The sequence below is a fragment of the Fukomys damarensis genome, unplaced genomic scaffold (genome assembly GCF_012274545.1).
Source record: "Fukomys damarensis isolate Sample0158 unplaced genomic scaffold, DMR_v1.0_HiC HiC_scaffold_14, whole genome shotgun sequence".
NCBI lineage: Eukaryota > Metazoa > Chordata > Mammalia > Rodentia > Bathyergidae > Fukomys > Fukomys damarensis.
This window is the reverse complement of record NW_022900926.1, coordinates 11,917,362-11,936,163: the sequence shown is the minus strand read 5'-3', so window position 1 is coordinate 11,936,163 and position 18,802 is coordinate 11,917,362. Positions and strand designations below refer to the sequence as shown.

Here is an 18,802-nt window from a genome sequence, read left to right as displayed (position 1 = left end):
TGTTCTTCAGGTCAGCTCCTGCCAACGGTTTTCAAGTCTCACGCCTGGGGCATCCTGCACACGCTCCTTGAGATGTTCAGCTACCGGATGCATCACATCCAGCCGCACTACCGGGTGCAGCTCCTCAGCCACCTCCACACGCTGGCTGCCGTGGCACAGACCAACCAGAACCAGCTCCACCTCTGGTGAGCACCGAGCTGTGGTGGATCTGGGATCTCGGTCCGCACCTCACCATTTTCTTACTCATTTGCGGGAAAACTTCTCGGCTTCTGAAATACTGTATTTTTATGATAGGGTGGGAGTGGAGTGCACTCTGTTCATAGGTAGTTGAGTACTTGCTTAGGATCTTTGGACTAAGAAGTAGTAGTTCTACCGTAGCACATAGAATTTAGATTATGGTAATGCATCATTTTTATTTGCTTTAAGTAAAAATATATATTTCATATATTACAAAATTAACTTGAAATGCTGTATGTCCAGGTGAAATGTTTAATTGTACCAGCCACAGACTTTCCTTTTTCATTTGTGTAAGAATGTCGGATGGTTTTTCTATATAAAATTTGGCCCTCCGATTTTTTTTTTAACAAATTAAGCAGTGCTCATTCTCACACATAGTAGAGGAAATTTTTTTTAATGAAAGAAGGGAAACTTACAGTTTAAATGATTTCACATTTTAATTCCCCTGGAATTTGATTTAATTCCCTAACTCTGAACTTTCACATGCAACCCGCTGCATTTCTTCTCCTCTCCCCTCAGTGTGGAGAGCACCGCGCTCAGGCTGATAACAGCACTGGGGAGCTCAGAGGTGCAGCCGCAGTTCACGCGCTTTCTCAGCGACCCCAAAACTGTGCTGTCCGCTGAGTCCGAGGAGCTGAACCGAGCCTTGATTCTGACCCTAGCCCGGGCCACTCACGTGACAGGTACGGTTTCTCTGCAGCCAGCAACGCCAGGAGTCAGCATGCTGGGATTGTGCTGGTGACTGGAGAGCGTGCTGGAGAACGGCTTCCCAGGTGTTCAGCAGATGCCCCTTGTTTTCTTGTTTTCCGTCATCGTTCTAACTGAGTTGAACATTGTGTGTTTGATTTCCAGGCTGCTTTACATTCTTAAAAAAAAAAAAAGGAAGTTCCCAAAGAGTTTCTGTTTGTGGACTGTCTCTGTGGATATTTACACTGTTAGATGTTAAAATGGAGATGCTTTAAAATATTTTATTTGTTTATTTTTTGTATGAGGGATCAAACTCAAGACCTTGCTTGTGGTGCCACTGACCTAAATTCCTGGCCTTTAAAATATTTATTATTAATTCATTTTAAAAAGTCAACTCTTACATGTTAACATAACATTTTTATGAAAAAAGTATTGTCTAAAGGCTTCAGTGAGAAGAGTTGCCATTTCTACCTTGGTCTTTAATGGTTAGTGGTAAGGGAAATAGTTGCTTCTCACATCTGCTTCTACATTTAATCTGTTGCAGTCTGTCAATATTATTTTAGTTAAAGGAAATGAAGAAAATATGGCCTCTCCTAGGTCTGGAAAAGGGAGGAGTATTTTAATAGCCTTTTTAGGTAGTCCTGCGTGTTCTTAGCTATCACCCGAGAGTTTCTGGAAGGTAGGAAGCAGTGTGAAATCTAACTCTGTCAGTGACTTTTTTATACTTTATTATGTTATAATCTGTGGATTTATTCTGTATTTTGCACAGATTTTTTAATATGTATTTTTTTTAACTTTGTGAATTGGTTTTTTTGTAAAACATTGGTTCACTGAGTTTTATAGTTTCAGCAGATGTTGACACTTTTCATTATATGATATCAGAAAATTACATTTGTTAATATCACTACAAATTTAATAAAACCTTTAAGTTTAGAAAGCTATCTCATTCATGGTGGATATAATTTTTTTTACTGGTGCCTCATTTTTTTTTTTTTTTCCCCTGTACTGGGAATTGAACTCAGGACTTTTTGCCTGCCAGGCAGGCACGGTGCCAACTGAGCTGGTGTTTTGTTTTTTGCAGTACTAGGGATTGAACTCAGGACCTTACACTTGCTAAGCAGTGCAGCACCACTGAGCTATATCCCCAGCCCTTCAACTTTTAATTTGCACTTGAAACATCAAATTTTATCACTGGTAAAAGATAGTTATTTTTTAAGCTGGGCGTGGTGGCACATGCCTATAATCCCAGTACTCTGGAGGCTGAGGCAGGAGGATTGCTGTGATTTCGAGACCAGCCTGGAAATGCACCCTTTGAATAATTAGTTTTCTATCAGATGTGCTTTCAAATAAAATTAAATGACACACACACAGCAGTTTATTTGACCTGGTGCTCACACACTTGACCACGAGTGCTTCCCTCAGGACACGTGTACTGTGGGACGCTTCCTGTCTGCTTCCCGTTTTGCCACACAGACTAGTAAAGATAGGTTGGTAGTTTTTACAGATTCATCAGTGACATTGTCTTTATTTTTAATTGACACGTGGAAATTATACATATTTGTTGGAAGTTTTGTGGCATTTCAGCGTGTGTGCAGTATGTAACATTCAGATCAGGGTAAGCATATTTATCCCTTCAAATGTTTGCCATTTCTTTATGGTAAAAACATTCAAAATTTTGTCCTGCCAGCTTTTGTACAATATGTAGTACAACATCAGTGATGATCTTAAGTAAAATGGGCACTTGATTTTCACTGAGAATGTAAGATGGAGAATATAATAGTTACAGTATAATCTGATGACATTTGATTTGTATAAGAGCCAACACAGTAAAAGAGCCAGTGGTATCTTGGTACTGTTATTTGTGTAGTTTTAACTTTCTTGAATCCCTGAAAGGTCATTGAAGACCCCCCCAGAAATCAACAGACCATACTTTGAGAACTGTTGTTTAAAAAAATAGATACTGAACTTAGCAACCTCAAACATATTTATGTGTATTATTTTGCATAAGTAAACTTTTTTGATTTAGAGACATGTTTGTAAATAGTTGTTTCAGTCATCAGAAAAGACATCTGCTTTCTCAGTTCCATTCCTTTGGCTTAGTGAAGAATTAGTAAATCATTTTAAGAAAGAATTAAATGAGTAGCAGTAGTCAGTCTATACTACTGTTCTGACCTTGGTACTCTAAAACCTAAGAGAGAGAGAAAGAGATTCCAATTCCGCATGTCTTTTGTTGTCTCTTCTTTAGTCGTTTCTGTTTCCTAATATGACAAATCCAAATCACTCAGAAACTAAGAAAGTGTAAATCCTAATTAGGCTGAATATAGCTAAATGGCATTGAATGTACTGCAGTCAAACTTTCTGAGTGTATATCATTTCTTTCTCTGCAGTATTTTTGATGAGTTGTGGATATGATCGTTTATATCTGGATTACATCTGTCTGTTTATGTTTAGATTTTTTTACAGGCTCTGATTCAATTCAGGGAACGTGGTGTAAAGATATACTTCAAACCATCATGAGTTTTACTCCTCACAATTGGGCTTCCCACACCCTTAGCTGTTTTCCAGGCCCACTGCAGGTAATTCTATCTCATACTGGACACATATGGAATCTTTTTTCCTGTTTAGTTTCATTCTAGAGAGTTAGTCCTGGTGACATCCAAAGAATATTAGCTTTCATTTCTGTTTTTAAAACATCCAGGCATGGTGGTACACACGTGTAATCCCAGCACTTGGGAAGTTGAGCCTGGAGAATCACCATGAGTTTGAGGCCAGCCTGGCTACAGAGTGAGCTCAAGGCCTTATCTCAAAAAAGCAAAAACAAGAACAACAACAAAATTGCTGTTACTTCCAAAATCTCTTTAGTTGTTTCTCATCTGGCTCTACAACTGGACATGTTTTTAAACTTGAATTTGTTATGTTTCATCCTAATTTGCACTTTTAGAATCTTGACAAGAATGAAAAGTTCTCTCAGAAAGCTGAAATGGAGAGAAAAAGGTTTATGAGAGCTTCACAAGCACATATGTGTTGTACTTCACTGAGTTTACTTCAGTCCCACAGCACAACTATAGACTTGGCTTCTGCTTTCAGAGAAAATGTAGATGCGTTGAGCACCCCTTCTCTATACCGCCTGGTAGGGAGGGCAGTGGTTCTGCGGCTCGCTGGTCACCTGGCTGGCTCACTGAGCTGGGAATTGGTGGCGCCCAGCCACGGCTTCTGGTTCAGTAGGTCTGTGGTGGGTCTTGAGAATCTGTGGTTTTGTTTCATTTTGTTTTTTGCAAGACCTTGGTTGATGCCAGTACTGCTGGTCTGAGGGCCACACTGAGAACCACTGGTCTAAGTAGTGAATTTTCCTTGTAGTGACCCTGAACGGTGTAACCAAAGGATAGAGCATAGATACATTACTCGCCCCTGGCACACCTCTCAGAGTAACAATAAATGATTGCAGGAACTTTGAGCTCATGCTCATCTGCAGTTTTTGTTTAGGAAATCTAGGAAAAGGACGTTTAGAGTTGCTAGCTGCTCCAGCCTCCATATTTCCTAGTTAGGACACAGGTCCAAGCCTTGTTTGCTGATATGCTCAAGGTCACTTCATTTGTCGATATCAGAACTAAATCTAGAAGTGATTTCTTAGCTCCGTGTCAAGTGTTTTTATCTCTCTGATGAAATAAATTTTTGTCTTCTGGTTAGGCGTTCTTCAAACAAAATAATGTACCTCAGGAAAGCCGTTTCAATCTGAAGAAAAATGTGGAAGAGGAGTATAGGAAGTGGAAGTCAATGACCAATGAAAACGACATCATTACCCACTTTTCCATCCAAGGCTCTCCTCCTCTCTTCCTCTGTCTTCTCTGGAAAATGCTCTTGGAAACAGACCACATTAACCAGATCGGCTACAGGTGAGCCAGACCCTCGCTGTGCATTCCACTTGGCGACCGTGTATCCCTGTAGCAACAGAGCTCTTTGCTCTCTGCTTTCCAGGGTGTTAGAGAGAATTGGAGCCAGGGCCTTGGTAGCCCATGTGAGAACGTTCGCAGATTTCCTGGTGTATGAGTTCTCTACATCAGCAGGAGGGCAGCAGCTCAATAAGTGCATTGAGATTCTCAATGACATGGTGTGGAAGTACAACATTGTCACGTTGGATAGACTGATTCTCTGCCTGGTAAGAGCGCATGTGTTTCTAGCTGTGTTATTTCCTTTTGGATCTCAGCGATTGACTGATTGACCTCATGTGACCGTATACTGGTCTGCCCTCTAGTGCTTCAAAGGATTTAATGGACTTACACTAAAACCCAGCATTGCTATACATTAAAGAATTAGAGATTTCCCAGCGTCTTCATTCATTAAGTATGCATTGAATATGTACTGTCCTGTGCACAGACAGCGCAGAGGTAAATAAAACAGATTTAGTCCTGGCCTTGTGATGCCCCGAAAGGTGGACCCTTAGACTCCAAGTTGATTCCCGGCGGCTCCGGCGAGGGTAGGAGGGATTGAAGCATCACTGCTGCTGTCTTCGCACAGTGCAGTGAGACTCACTGGCCGCAGAAATTCTGTCAGCCAATCCACATCCGCCAGATGTTCTTAAGTCTGACTCGGAAGTCTGTTTCAGGCAAATTTTTAAGACACCAGATCAGTCTGGGAAAGGATGTATTTTTTAAAATGTTGTGTGCCTGGCATGGTGGCGCACACCTGTAATCCCAGCACGTGGGAGGCTGGGAAGCCTAGGCAGGAGGATCGCTGTGAGTTTAAGACCAGCCTGGGCTACACAGTGAATTCCAGGTCATTCTCACCTACATAGTGAGACCCTGTCTCAAAAAATAAATAAATAGATAAATAAGAATGTTGTGGTGGTGATGTTTGGGGTGGTTTAGTTCCCTAACCTTTTCTTCTTAGCTGTGGGACATAGATATAAAGGTTGTTACAATCTTAGGGGAAATCAGGTAAATCCAGAAGGCAACAAAATTAAAGGCTCAGTTGGGAAAATTTTACCAGGAAACAGTGAGACATCACATCTACTTAGGTGTTAGATTGTGAAAGGTAGATTAGATTTCAAAACAAAACTGGACACTTGTGGCAAGAGGAATGGTGGTGAACCAAAAGAGCTAACAAAGATTCAGATGAGCTTAGAGAATCCTGAATGGTGGTGGCTTGGGATAGACTGAGCGTGTAGGGAAATTCTTACAGCAGTGAGACTGTACTTTTAAGATTTAGACTCCCAAATGGCTGCATGATTTTGCACGGAGTGGAGATTTTCATTTCGTTGTTCTGTTCTCTGAAGGCTATGCGTAGTCATGAAGGAAATGAAGCCCAGGTTTGCTACTTCATAATTCAGTTGCTGTTACTCAAGCCAAATGACTTCAGAAATCGAGTAAGTGACTTTGTGAAGGAAAACTCCCCAGAGCACTGGCTGCAGAATGACTGGCACACCAAGCACATGAACTACCACAAGGTACGAGTTCTGGGTCTGCCTCTCATCCTCCTTGGAAAGCCATGCTTAGCTCTTTGATTTGGCCATTTTCTCTGTAATTCTACTGTATTTTCTCTGCCCTGTGTGGAAGTAAATTAGCTGTCAATTACTCTAATGAAGTAGGAGCACATTGAAACTGCAAGTTTCGTAGCCGACATACTTATGATATGAAGCGGAGAAAGGTGTGGTAAAGTGTAACTTAAAGTGCTGCCAAGCAGGACTCAGGCTCAGCAGTGACTCAGTGGGCTTTGCATGAGCTAGGCCCTGGCACTAATCACTCACACCAGAAAAAAGAGAAAAGTTTCTGCATGAGAAAGATACAAACAGTATTTTCGGTTTTATTTCACTGTTTTAAGAGAATAAAAAGTATGCCCTACACATTTATTCTCTTCTCATTTCCACAGAAATATCCTGAGAAGCTGTACTTTGAGGGCCTGGCAGAACAGGTGGATCCTCCTGTGCAGATCCAGTCTCCCTACCTGCCCATCTACTTTGGAAACGTGTGCCTCCGGTTCCTGCCTGTCTTTGACATAGTAATCCACAGATTTTTAGAGTTACTTCCGGTGTCCAAATCACTGGAGACTCTGTTGGATCACCTAGGGGGCTTATATAAATTTCATGGTGAGTTTTTTCAAATTTTAACCCCATCCAATCTCTATGGCCATGTGGCGACAGTGTTTTGAAGATAAGTGCTGTGAGATGATGTCGTAAATATAAAAACTATCATTTCAAGTCAAGTTTTACTGTAAACTAAACATATTTTGGCAGACCTCTTAGATGAGTAGGATTTCAACTTTGATGCATATGACTAAGAATAGAAGGGATCATTTGGGGAAAATGATATAGAAATACCCAGGCGTGTTTGAAGGAGAATTGCCTCATTGGGCTGAATTGAGTCTGTTTGTTTTTTCTGCGACTTTGTAGAAATAAAGCTAGAAAGAGACTGCAGTTGACTAAAATTACCTAATGTGCCAGATTCCATGTTACAGCTTTTAGATAATGGCCACGTGGACGTATTGAGTAAGATGACGGCAAGCATTATTTTAGAAAGTTAGGACCAGTTGTAGTTTACAGCGCATTTTGGAAAGAGAACACCATTTCCGAGACCCATCCCGAGCTCAGGTGTATGATTAGTATTGAAACCAGGACACTGGCACTGCCAACGAGAAAGGGACAAATTTCCAAGGAAGAAGGGACAGGATTCTGTCGGCTAATGAAGAATACAGAGAGGAAAAGGTCAGAGGCGACTGTGAAGTCTCAGGCTTGGTCCCTGGAGAATGACACGGTCAGTGAGAAGTGTGGAGTCTTGGAGTAGCCCTGATGGGGACAGAAGTATTTCTCTAGTGGGCGATTTAATTGTGTAGTAACACTTCAGGTGTGATGTTCAGCTTAAAAGGAAAACTGCATTAGGTGGTAACAGTGCAGAATGGCACATGGTGAAAAGCTCTGCCCTGTGTCCAGTTAATCTGCTTCATTCTCTGTAGGGAGCAGCTTTTACCAGTTTTTGTGTATCTTCTCCCAGATACTCTGTTGTTGTTCTTTTATTTTTTGTTTTTTGTGTTTTCGTTAAGTTTATCAGTACATTTAAAGCAAACAAGGTAGGGGAAGGGTAATAAGGGAAAAGAAAAAAATGTGAGAGAATGAAAAGATGAAAATAAAGTGTTTGTAGATGGGGAGGGGGGGAGGGGGTGAAGGGAGGGCAGGGGTAAGGGGAAAAAATGAGAATCAAGACTTGTCATGTAGAGGTGCAAGATCCCAACAATGAGTGTAACTGTACTGTATCCCTAAAATGTACCAATAAACTCAGTTAAAGCTGGAAAAAAAAAGCAAACAATATAGTTACATTTATCATTGGGATACCTTTTTTATCATTGGGATATCTTTACATGATATATCTTGGTTCTTATTTTTCCCTATATCCCTGCCCTCCCTTCACCCCCTTCACCCTTCCCTATTTACAAAGACTTTGTTTCCTTTTTTTCATTATTTTTCACATGTTTTTCTTTTCCCTTATTTCCTTATTTCCTCTCCTTCCCACCTCCCCTTTAGCCATTTCTGTTGTTGTTTTTAACTCAGTACAATCTGGTAAACATATGGTTCTGTACCATGTTTTCCACCTGTATCTTGTGTCAAGATAATTTAAGGGCTGCCTCAGACACATAGTAATCTCCTTTCCCTGTCCTCTTTTCATGACTGTTCTAGGCTTTTCTAATCTTTTGCTAGTGTGGAGACGGCTACAGCCACGTTCCATGATTTGTGCAGGATAATTTGCAGACAGGGACTTGCTTGTGTAAATCATGAGCATCCTAAAATACAAAACTGTATGCATCATTTGGAACCTTCTCCCTGTATTAAAAGTAGAAGATTCATTGTATGCAGCTGTCCAGCTCATGAAATAGTTTCATAATACTCTGAGCCTACTTTTCAGTAATCTTGAAAGCAGATGATACATTTTTTCACAGGTGTCAGTAACTCAGGAAACATTTGTGTTGTTTTTTCTTGACAGACCGCCCAGTGACTTACCTGTATAACACGCTGCACTATTATGAAAGATACTTGAGAAACCGCGACCATCTCAAACGGAAACTTGTCCATGCGATCATTGGCTCGCTCAAGGATAACCGGCCGCAGGGCTGGTGTCTGAGTGACACTTACCTGAAGAATGTTATGAACCCACGAGAGGACAACCCGTGGGTCCCAGATGACTCCTATTATTGCAAGCTAATCGGCAGACTAGTAGATAATATCCTTCGTAGCGTGACTTTTTGCAGACGCCAGTAATGATGGTCGTTTTAGTCAATGGTATTTGGTACTTTGAGTTACTAACAATATTTTACTTGGTATCTGTAAAGTTTTGTTTCGAAGAAAAAGGAAAGGAAATCCCAGTATACATCTGTAAATAGAGATCTTTATATATCTATAGATATATACACTGTATCATGACATATACATCTCTTTGGTACTAGAAAACATGGAGTTTTGTTGCTTTAAATAGATCCTCAAATACTTTTAAATAGTAATATGAATGGACAATAACCAAACTTAATTTTTTGTGAAAAAGCTGTTGTATTGGTGTTTGGGGTTTTTTTGTGTGGTTTTGGTTTTTGTTTTTGTTTTTTTTTTTTGTACCAGGGATTGAATTTAGGACCTTGTGCTTGCAAGGCATGCAATGGTACTACTGAGCTGGTATTTGTATTTCTTCATTTTGATTTCATGTTTTCATTTATCAGCACACTATACGTAATGTCTTTATACCCTACCACTATTTAACGGAGAAATTCCATATAAATGAATTTATATGAATTCATATAAACGACTAAATGATTTATTTTACTAACCAAAGGAATGTATTTCCTGAGGTAAAATGATTACTCATTATAAAGTAATTTTTGTGTTATGTTACTATGTAGCTATTGAGGAAATAGGTTACCAAGGTCTAGGGACATCCTGGTAGTCGTGATTGCTGTCCGTCCTTGTAGGCCATGTCAGACCTGCTTGTTTGATTTGCATTGCTTACCTCTATCTGTAACGGTAGGCAGATCACTGCATGGAAGCTCCTAAGCAGCTCAGCTGATAAGCAGATGAGATGCTGACATTTGAAACATTTGGAAATCTATAACGCTTTATACAGATGCATCATTCATCTCAGAATAATTAGGTGTTACTGCCTTAATTGTCTTCACCGATGGCTGGCAAGTCTCCTGGTCCCTTCCCAAACTGTGACTGGAGATTCAATGAGTTTCCCAACCCAGCTGCCCATGCTTTGCACGTGACTTGTGTGGAGCTCATGGCCTTGGCAGTTTCCGGCAAGGATGTTGGAAATGCGCTTCTGAATGTTGTCCTGAAGAGGTGAGTATCCTGCTCGTGCAGGAAGACTTTCGGAAAGAGAGTGAGAGTTATTTAGAACTATTAGGCAAGGGCCTGGTATTTAAACTCAGTGCTTCTGCCTCCTGCCTTGCAAGCACGAGGACCCGAGTTTGATCCCTAGTACCCTCCCCACCCCCCCAAAAAAGGAAGTAGAACTGTTCTGCACCTTGGGTAATGGTGTCTTCTGGTTTCTGGTCTGGGCCATGTGATGTGGCTGTGATGGAATGAGCCTGGTGAGGTTCAGAAGACCTGTGTTTGCAATGCTACTCTTTATTACTGGCTTGGTAGATAATTTCCAGGTAATCCTAACTTGTCTCAAGATTCTCCAGGACTGGAGATAACAGCTCTGTGATAAAGCACTTGTAAGGCTCTGGATTCAATTCCTAGCACTGCCAAAAAAAAGAAAAAAAAATCTTAACAGTATAAGCTAGGGCATAATGATTGAGGAAGAAGTGTGAAGAAGTACAGATACTCTTTTCAGTCTAGCAACTATTTGTTAAAGAACACCTTCCTGTCAGAAAAGCCTTATTTTTGTATATTAAATTTCTGTTTTTTTAAATTGCACTTTAGTGCCGGGTGTGGTGGCACACGCCTGTAATCCAAGCACTTGGGAGTCTGAGACAGGAGGATCACTGTGAGTTCGGGATCAGCCTGGGCTACACAGTGAGTTCCAGGGCAGTCTCAACTACATAGTGAGACCCTGTCTCAAAAAAAAAAAAAATTGTACTTTAGAGTAGATAACTGTCAATCTTCTGAATTATAGATGTTTTCAAAATAAAGTGTGTTGTCAACCATGTAAAATGATTTCATCATTTTGCGTTTGTGTTCTTTTTCATTCGTTTGCAGTCAGCCTTTGGTGCCCAGAGAGAACATAACAGCGTGGATGAATGCAATCGGCTTGATCATCACTGCCCTCCCGGTGAGTAAATAATGGAATTCAGACATAGTGATGAAAGGCAGCCAGCCCTCCCCGCTGACTGAAGGTAACAGAAGCACGGAGGGTGAGCTTACACACGGACATTGTGGGAGTTAATGAAATGGTTTATACTCTTAAAGCTTTTCGTATTTTTCCTGCTTAAAAAATCTCCAGTGACTGTTTACCTTTCTTTGCCAGAGCTTAGTATGTGTACCTTCTCTGCAGATTTCCGAACCCTCTGCTGTATCCAAGCTTAGTTTCACACCATAACATGATCTACTCTTGCCCCTTTAGCACGGCACCTAGGCCTTTCCTCGTATAAATGGTGCTTGTTGAGACAGGTGTTAGGTGTCCGACGCGTCAGTGATAAGACAGCCGGCCCGAACGTTCCTCCTCTCGCTCCTCCAGCCCCACAGGTGTCTGGACAGCGTTCTGCAGTTGGATCTCTGAATAGTATTGTTCCACACAGTGCTCTTTAAACTTGTCTGATTGTGCAGCTTTGAGAATGAAGTTTTTCTTTCACATCATTAAATATGTACAGGTATTTCTGAATTTTGTGCATACGCTACTGCTATCTGTACAGTAACTATTGACAGTAGGAATCAGTTTATTGCATGGTACAGATCAGACAGTAAGCGAGGCAGCCACGTGTGTGGAGCCTTATAACCGACAGGATGGAGAGAAGGGCGTGTGTGCTCCTAGACACCAGATAGTCCGTCTTCTGACCAGGCTTGCTTCTGATTGCAAAGGAGCCATACTGGATCGTGCTTCACGACAGGATCGTGAGCGTGATCAGCAGCAGCAGCCTGACTTCGGAGACAGAGTGGGTGGGTTACCCGTTCCGCCTCTTCGACTTCACCGCCTGCCACCAGTCCTACTCCGAGATGAGCTGCAGCTACACGCTGGCGCTGGCACACGCCGTGTGGCACCACTCGAGCATCGGGCAGCTCTCCCTTATTCCAAAGTAAGCATCACAGGTGCTCACAACATGTGGCTTCTCCCAAGCTTTTATTCTTGTTTTTAGAAATTTCGTTTACAAACAGTATGTATCTCATAAAAACAATGTGCAGTGTTTAAATAGAGTTCTTGTTTAATCAGAAAGCCTCTTTTACTTCAGGATTGTTTTTAAAAAGTTATTTGTATGTGTAAGTAATAATATGGCACCTAGTTCAGATTTAGTCGCTTCATGGTGTTTGCAGAACCTACCCCAAAAGTTCCCTGTTGAACTGGAAAACTGATTGTCAACCGGTTGTCTGCTTATGTTTCTTGACCACAGAATTGGTGTCAGATTCAAATTTCTTTTTCTTTTTCTTTTCTTTTCTTTTTTTTTTTACGTTTTTCACTTTGAAACATTTTATTGGGAAATTTTTGTGTTGCTTTTCAAAAACATCCGTGGTTTCATACTTCCCATCACCGTCCAGTCTGTTGATCATACATTTAGGTTGTTTTTGTACTTGTAAGTTTTATAAATAATGTGATGAACAAACGACTTTTATAAGTCTGTTTTTCATCCCATTGTTGGGTTAGACTATAGAAGTGAAAATGCTTCATATACATGGCCAACTCCTTTCTTATATGGTTTTACCAATTTTTTACAGGCAGACATATATAATGGTGTAAACTGAGTTATATGTGACATCTGTACTTTTTCATTGAATCTTGGTGTTTTTATTATCAGCATGTGTAGGTGTCAAGGATTTCAGTCCTTTTATATTGTGTTTTTTTTTCACAATGTTATACGCCTGTTTTCATAATTTTAATAGTATACGATCAAAATACGGAATAGTCTGTAATGACACAGCAAACTTCCAAGTATGGAAACTGTTTTTTAAGATATGTACAAGTAAGCAGATGTAAAAACTTGTTCTGAGATTCAAGTTTCTTGAAAACAGCACTTACATTAGATTATTCTCTTTTTCTTCTATCATTAAATACTTGTACTATTAAGAATGACTTCTAAGTGAAATAATTTAAATAAATCAAGTGAAAGGGAGAGTCAGAAAGGTGAGATTTACTTAAATATTGTTACAAAAATTAAAAGGAACTTTTTAAAAATCACGTTTTGGAAATACTTTATAAATACTGAATTAACAAAATTCAAAGACTTCAACTGATTTCACAAGAGATTCCTGTTTTTAACTTCACAATTTAGGTTTCTCACCGAAGTCCTTATTCCTATAGTGAAGACTGAATTCCAGTTACTTTACATCTACCATCTGGTAGGACCATTTTTGCAGAGATTTCAGCAGGAGAGGACTCGATGTATGATAGAGGTAATACAGTCGGGATAATTTTGAAGGATCTGTTACGTTTCTGTTGTGTTTCAAGCTGCAGGTTAGCGTTAGTAAGGAGAACAGCATGGGGGAGCGAAGAAGCCGCTTTGCGGAGTTTGTCGTGGGCTGTATTAGGCTGGAGGTGCAGGAAGAAATGCAGTCCTTGAACTCAAGGAGAGGAAACTAAGGGTGCATAATTCCTGAGAATTTACAGTGCAAGGAGTTGATTAAAGTGGGACTGGATGAAGTCAGTCACTTCTACCCACATGCAGAAAAAAAGAAAATGAACCATGAGTAGAAGCTTGAAATCCTGAGGTGCCAGATGGAACCTGGGATCCCTGAAGGGCAGTTACCCCGGAAGCCGGGAGCCGTGTCTAGACAGGATAGTGTCTGTCTTGGGGAGAAGAAAGTGACTGAGCCGCTAAGGTCCATTGTCTTACACTTCAGGCTCCATGGCAACCACAGGCTGTCCCGACCTGGGACTGTTGAGCAAGCATGCTGTCCCCTCACGCTGTCGTGATGCTGCCTGCTGCTGCTTGCTGGATGACTCGGTCCATTGAATGATTTCTGTTGTCTGTTGACTAGATTGGTGTGGCGTTTTATGACATGCTGCTGAACGTAGACCAGTGTAGCACCCATTTAAACTACATGGATCCCATCTGTGACTTCCTGTATCACATGAAGTATATGTTTACCGGTGACAGTGTAAAAGAGCAAGTAAGTTAAATTCATATATATGTATTTTTTTTTCTTTTTGGAGACAGGGTCTCCCTGTGTAATTGAGACTGCCCTGGAACTATGTATCCCAGGCTGGTCTCAAACTCCAAGTGATCCTCCTGCCTCAGTTTCCCTAGTGCTGGGATTATATATAATTATTTTTTAATGGTGCCCGACTTACTAAATATGAACATGTGGTGATAAACTTTTTGTTAGGGTGAGTGGTTTTTTTTGAGAGAGAAGGGTTGATTATCAGACCATATAAGACTACAGGGGGACGGTTACATATAGTAATAAGTGTTTAAATACATGTTCTAATTTCTCACACATTTCCTTTTTGTTATTTGCAATAGTATATCTGAAAAAGACCACTTTTAAAATCAGTTAACAATAATAGTTAATTATTAATTAATAGTAGTCTCACTAGAGAGAGAGTGTGGTGTGGCCACTGAGAAGCCCAGAGAGCTGTGCCGAGTCCAAGGGGTCCCACTTCCTCACAGACTTGGGCACGCTGTATAGCCTTTGAGGAGGCTGAGGCCCGGCTGGGTGGGAGGCAGACTCCTGACACGGGGAACGCGAGCCCTAATGAGTTGTCCATGTCTTCACTGTTTGGAAGTTTCCATTTGGAGTAAGCTTTAGTTTGTTGTGTCATAGGAGGGCATAAGAACTCTGGAGTGGGAGAGGGCTTGGTGGTCTGACCGCGTGTGGAGAAGCGCTTACTGTAGAGCTGGCCGGCGGGAGAGATCCCCAGGTCGTGGAAGCCCTTCGTGGTGTGGGAAACAGAACCGGGGCCCATAGTCAAAGAATATTTCTTACTGTGTTGAGAAGGAAGATAAACTGCTATTTAACTGTTTAAATCCTGGTCTTCTGGGCTCTTTCATTGGAGCTGGAATGGGGAGGACATTGACTCCTTTATGCCTCTGGAGAAAGGTCAAAGTTGACATGTTCCTTCAGAGGGGTGGTGAGCATGTGCCTCTGGTGTTTTGTTAAAACGATGTGGAGAAAAATCAAGAAAGCAATGGTTTAAACACACACACACACACACACACACACACACACACACACACACACACACACACACACAGCCACACACACACACACACACACAGCCACACACACACACACACACACACACACACACACACACACTCACACACTCGCTCACTCACTCGCTCACTCACTCTTGGCCCGACGGAGCTTTGACATGAATGCAGAAAGGAAAAAAAAATTTGAAAGGAAACTTTTGAATGGGATGATCTTTCCTCTTAAGGTCAAAGAGCATTTGAATAAAGCTGAGGAAGCTGTGAAACCACTTGAGATACTTGTTTCCTTAAATTACTTAAGAGTAGATCTGATGTTATTTAGCTTGAATTCCAACTAAAAATTAAAACAAAATAACTTTGTAGTTAAATGTTACAGACATGAGTGATTTGAAGACTTTTAACTAACATGTTTTCGAATGCTTCTGTGAAGATGACATTTTAAAAGAATGATCAAATTGTTGGATATAGAAAATTTCCAACATAAATGTTGCTAGCTTTCAGTAGTAGATGACTGGCTGGGCAGGCAGGGATAAGTTTTTGTGAGTGTGTATATAAGATGTACAACATGTGTGTGAGCACCTGTCCACTCTGGTGTAAGACAGAAAGCATCGTCTCTCTGTTAACAGCCAGGACGTTTACAGAAACTTCTCGTCCCCCTGTGCGCTCTTTTTATTGTTTGACTGTATAGGTGCCTTTCCACTTTCTTTAAGATGAGAAGTTGAAGTTCTCTGGTTCAAGTAATTATTTTTGTTTTGTTTTGGTACTGGGGACTGAACTCGGGTCCTTGCACTTATGAGGCAGGTGGCAGAACCACTAAGCTAAATCCCCAGCCCAATTTTTGTTTTCTTTTCCTAGGTAGAGAAGATTATCTGTAATTTAAAACCAGCTTTAAAGCTTCGCCTGAGATTCATCACGCACATCAGCAAGATGGAGCCAGCCGCAGTGCCCCCACAGGCCGTGAGCAGTGGGTCCCCGGCCCCCTCATCCAACCCGGTGCCTGCGCCTTTACCAGGAGGGCAGTGAGGCTGACGACCAGGGTGAGGGCAGGAGCACAAGGACTCACCTCTGTTCAATCTGAATGCAATCACGCTGTCGGACGTGCTAGAAATGGCAGTGATGCTCAGGTTGTTTTATTTTGATTCAGTTGTTGAATCTCTTGCCACCTGTAATTCCCATCTCCCCACTTGTTTTGTGTCTAACACACCAAGTAAGCTAGTTGTTCATATTCACGGCAGTTGAAACGCTCCCCAGGGCCCAGCTGTTTGTAGTCAGATGACTTACTAGGCACCCAGTCCCACCTATTTTAACCATTGTTTTTTATTACGAATGACATACTTGGTCTTCAAATATATTATTTTAAAGATGCAACTTGTATAAAGTAGCCATTACAATGCCTTTTATATACAAATCTTTGGCATAGCTTCACAATAGAGAGTTTTATCTCTTGAAGGACTATAGATTTTATTGCATTGCAGGGCCAATAAGGTTTCTTATTTTTTTTTTAATGGCTTGAAATTTTTATTGTAAATTTCCAAAAAAGTAGTCTGCTGTTTTTATCAAGGCAGTTTTTTTGCCTTTGCTTGAAACTTACTGTATGAAATGAGTTGGAAGCCATGTAAGAAAATAACGTATCTGCAGTGCTTAAATTTAAATAAAATGCTTCAATGGTTGATTCTCCAATCTGGATTTTTTTTTTTTTTTTGTACCAGGGATCAAACTTGGGCCCTTGCACTTGTGAGGCAGGCACCAGAACCACTGAGCTAAATCCCTGGCCCTCTCCAGTCTGTTTTTAAAAATTAATTACTTGTGCATGTTGACACTCACTTGGCAGATGATTTGTCTGAATTTTTATAATCTCAAATTTTTAAATATTTATATTTTTAAATACAGTGAACATTTGAGTTCTTTGGAGTTTATTAGATGTTGAGAGACATATTGTTAACGGGAAATGACATTGTGCAAAACATGACGAGTAGTTAAGTCTGTTGGCTGAATAAACTGATTTGTAATGACCCATTCTGTGCAGACTGTGTGCTCTATGGCAGGGCACTGGGCGGGTCCACCTGATAGAGAAAACTGTAAATAGCAGACCTACAAAATATCACACGGTAGAATGGCTTCTGCTGTCTAACAGCAGTTTGCTTTGTTAGTTCAGAATTAACAGACACCAGAGGCATTAACCACTGGATGAGGCATCTGGTCTCATCCTGAGATAACAGAGCACATGAAGACCCTGAGCGCCAAAGTTCTGTAAACCACATTTTGTAAAAAGTGTCAAGATGAAAAGAGCCATTGTCAACTTTGCTTTCCAGACCAGGAACACCCCCTTCCTATGTGCTAGGATAGATAGCTAGGCGAATCTTCAAGGTAAACTGCCCTAACAACAAAGAATTGCTACATCTGAGTTGAAATTTAACTGTCTTATGACATGATTTGTATATAAGCAGTGTGAACTGAGAGAATGAAATGTAACCACCTGAATGAGACCATGGCTGTAAACCCTATAAAAGGGAAGCTGTAGCCCAATACAAGGTCAATCCCTGGCATTGCTTTGAAGTGCGATCTGCCTTTGTTGACACAATAAACTTTTTCTTATTTTACTTCCATTCTGTGCCTCTCTGTGTGTGTCGCTTACCAATTCCTTCTGTACCACATCTACACTAGATGGTGACTGAGACTGGCCTAGGAATTCAGTTACTGATTTTTTAAAAAAGTTAACCAGTTGCACTTAAATTCTAAATACCTTCCTCCTCTTCATAAGCTTTTTATTTGCAGTATAAGACCAGCTTAAAATTTATATAATGGTAAAATTAATTTTTCTAGACAATATTTTTGTAATTCTCCAGAGGTTTTCTGTTAGAAAATATTCCAGATATTCTTTTAACAGAGTCCTGATGTCTTTTTGCCTTGGGGAATCTTTTGCTTTGCTTCAGGGGTTTTTGATTTTTTTTTTTTAATTTTTTTGAGACGAGGTCTTACTGCCTCACTGTTGCTGGCCTTGAACTCACTGTGTAGCCCAGGCTGGCATCGAACTCACAGCGATCCTCCTGCCTCTGCCTCTTGAGTGCTGGATTATAGGTGTGCACCCCCACATGCAGCTTATTGCTTTGCTTTGAGATCGTAGAATGGCGGTGATTGTGACACCAATATTACATCAGACTTACACAGTCAGAATAAAGGAGACAAAAATCTTTTTCAAGGATATATATATATTCCAATTAACTTGCTGAAAATTAAATTTTCCCTTTCTAGCTTACAAAAATAGGAATCTTTCTATCACTAAGCTTTTTTGGGGGGGGGTACCAGGAATTGAACTTGGGGCCTTGCATTTGCAAGACAGGCCACTGAACCACTGAGCTAAATCCCCGGCCCTTCGCTAAGCTTTTTGAAAGACTAATCAGAGAAATTCAATAATAACTTTGAGTTTAGAATATAGCTGAGGAAGCTGGCCGTAGTGGCACACGCCTGTAAATCCCAGCACCGGGAGGCTGAGGCAGGAGGATCGCTGTGAGTTCGAGACCAGCATGGGCTACATAGTGAGTTCCAGGTCAGTCTCAACTACATAGTGAGAACCTGTCTCAAAAAACCAAAAAAAAAAAAA

The 18,802-nt window shown here is 40.8% G+C and overlaps 1 protein-coding gene across 2 annotated transcripts in view; it reads left to right on the top strand.

The window, feature by feature from the left end:
* The window catches only part of Med23 (mediator complex subunit 23), a 44,937-nt gene extending 28,524 nt beyond the window's left edge, over positions 1-16,413 (top strand). For both annotated transcript variants that reach the window (XM_010639123.3, XM_010639121.3), the window contains 14 exons: positions 11-185; positions 757-920; positions 3,376-3,500; positions 4,612-4,817; positions 4,900-5,080; positions 6,197-6,367; positions 6,790-7,006; positions 8,892-9,128; positions 10,069-10,234; positions 11,099-11,171; positions 11,918-12,132; positions 13,321-13,441; positions 14,027-14,158; positions 16,057-16,413. In XM_010639123.3, coding sequence (XP_010637425.1) covers positions 11-185; positions 757-920; positions 3,376-3,500; positions 4,612-4,817; positions 4,900-5,080; positions 6,197-6,367; positions 6,790-7,006; positions 8,892-9,128; positions 10,069-10,234; positions 11,099-11,171; positions 11,918-12,132; positions 13,321-13,441; positions 14,027-14,158; positions 16,057-16,224 — 2,351 coding nt within the window. In that variant the 3' untranslated portion in view covers positions 16,225-16,413. The remainder of the gene's footprint in view (positions 1-10; positions 186-756; positions 921-3,375; positions 3,501-4,611; positions 4,818-4,899; positions 5,081-6,196; positions 6,368-6,789; positions 7,007-8,891; positions 9,129-10,068; positions 10,235-11,098; positions 11,172-11,917; positions 12,133-13,320; positions 13,442-14,026; positions 14,159-16,056) is intronic.
* Positions 16,414-18,802: the final 2,389 nt, after the last annotated feature.